Raw genomic sequence first — 1,056 nt, forward strand, 5'->3', positions numbered from 1 at the left:
TGGAGCAGCTGGCTGTAATGCGAGCTTTGCTCTTGGACTGAGGGTAGGAAGTGGGAGAGCCAGTTGTGGAAGGATGCTCTTCCCCAGCTCTCGCTCAGCTGGAGACGAGCATTTGCTGGCATCGGGCAGGGCCGGCAGGGCTGAGGGCTCCTCTCCCCATGCCATGGCTCAGCTGGGCCGTGGTGGAGCAGGTTCCCATGTGGTCCCCTGTAACCCCATGTCCCCCCCGCCACACAGCCGCCCACACAGCCCCACACCTCAACATCAGCAGTGCTGGCAGCTGAAGGAGGCAGCAGGCGGACAGACAGACAGACAGACAGGCACCTGCAGGATACCCAGGCTTTATTGCAAAATTGTCTTCAGTTGGCAGCTCCAGCTCAGCAGATGCAGGCTCCCTGCCCCCCAAACCCCCCCCTCGCCAGCGCAGGGGCTGCCATGAGGGGCCGAGGCTTCCCAAGGGTAGAAGAACCTGGAGCCGAGCAACTCCTGGCATGGGGTGGCCGTGAGGGATGGCACAGCGCTGGCAGGGTGGGGGGCAAGGGGACAGAAGGGGTTCCCTGGGGGTCTGAGGTGGTCGGGGTGGGTTGGCAGCCCTGTGCCCTGGTCCTGCCAGCCACCTCGAAGAGCTGCAGGTTTTCCCGGTCGTGGCTCCTGTGCCGGTTCCTCACCCAGGCAGCCCCACATGCCAAGGCCAGCGCCACGGGCACCTTCAAGCTGAGGAAGAGCAGCAGGCAGATGACGCTGGGCTGGGACCTGGGTAGGAGAAAGGAGATGATGCTAGAGCTTGAGTAGGGTCTGGGCAATGAGGATGGGGACTGGGGCACTTGCATGTCTACTAGCCACCCCGCTTGCCCCTGGGATGCTCCTTGGGGCTGCTGCAAGCGTGGGGACCCAGGGCTGGGGGATGCATGCAGGGGAAAAGGTGTCTTAGGCTGGGGGATGCTGTTGGGGGCTTGCCCGGACCCCAAGCCCTGACTCACAGCACTGGAGGCTCCCCACAGTCCGTGGGGCACCAGGTGTTGGTGGCCAACAGGCTCACGTCGCTGCCCTCGGCTG

At 64.4% G+C, this 1,056-nt stretch overlaps 1 protein-coding gene across 1 annotated transcript in view; it reads right to left on the reverse strand.

The window, feature by feature from the left end:
• Positions 1-617: 617 nt before the first annotated feature.
• The window catches only part of LOC104167657 (CMRF35-like molecule 7), a gene marked incomplete at its 3' end in the record, with an annotated part of 1,747 nt that continues 1,308 nt past the window's right edge, over positions 618-1,056 (reverse strand). Inside the window, exons 3-4 of the mRNA XM_009707977.1 lie at positions 981-1,053; positions 618-753 (exon numbers count right to left, since the gene is read on the reverse strand). Of these exons, the coding sequence (XP_009706279.1) occupies positions 618-753; positions 981-1,053 (209 nt within the window). The remainder of the gene's footprint in view (positions 754-980; positions 1,054-1,056) is intronic.

The sequence above is a fragment of the Cariama cristata genome, unplaced genomic scaffold, assembly GCF_000690535.1.
Source record: "Cariama cristata isolate BGI_N322 unplaced genomic scaffold, ASM69053v1 scaffold22569, whole genome shotgun sequence".
Lineage (NCBI taxonomy): Eukaryota > Metazoa > Chordata > Aves > Cariamiformes > Cariamidae > Cariama > Cariama cristata.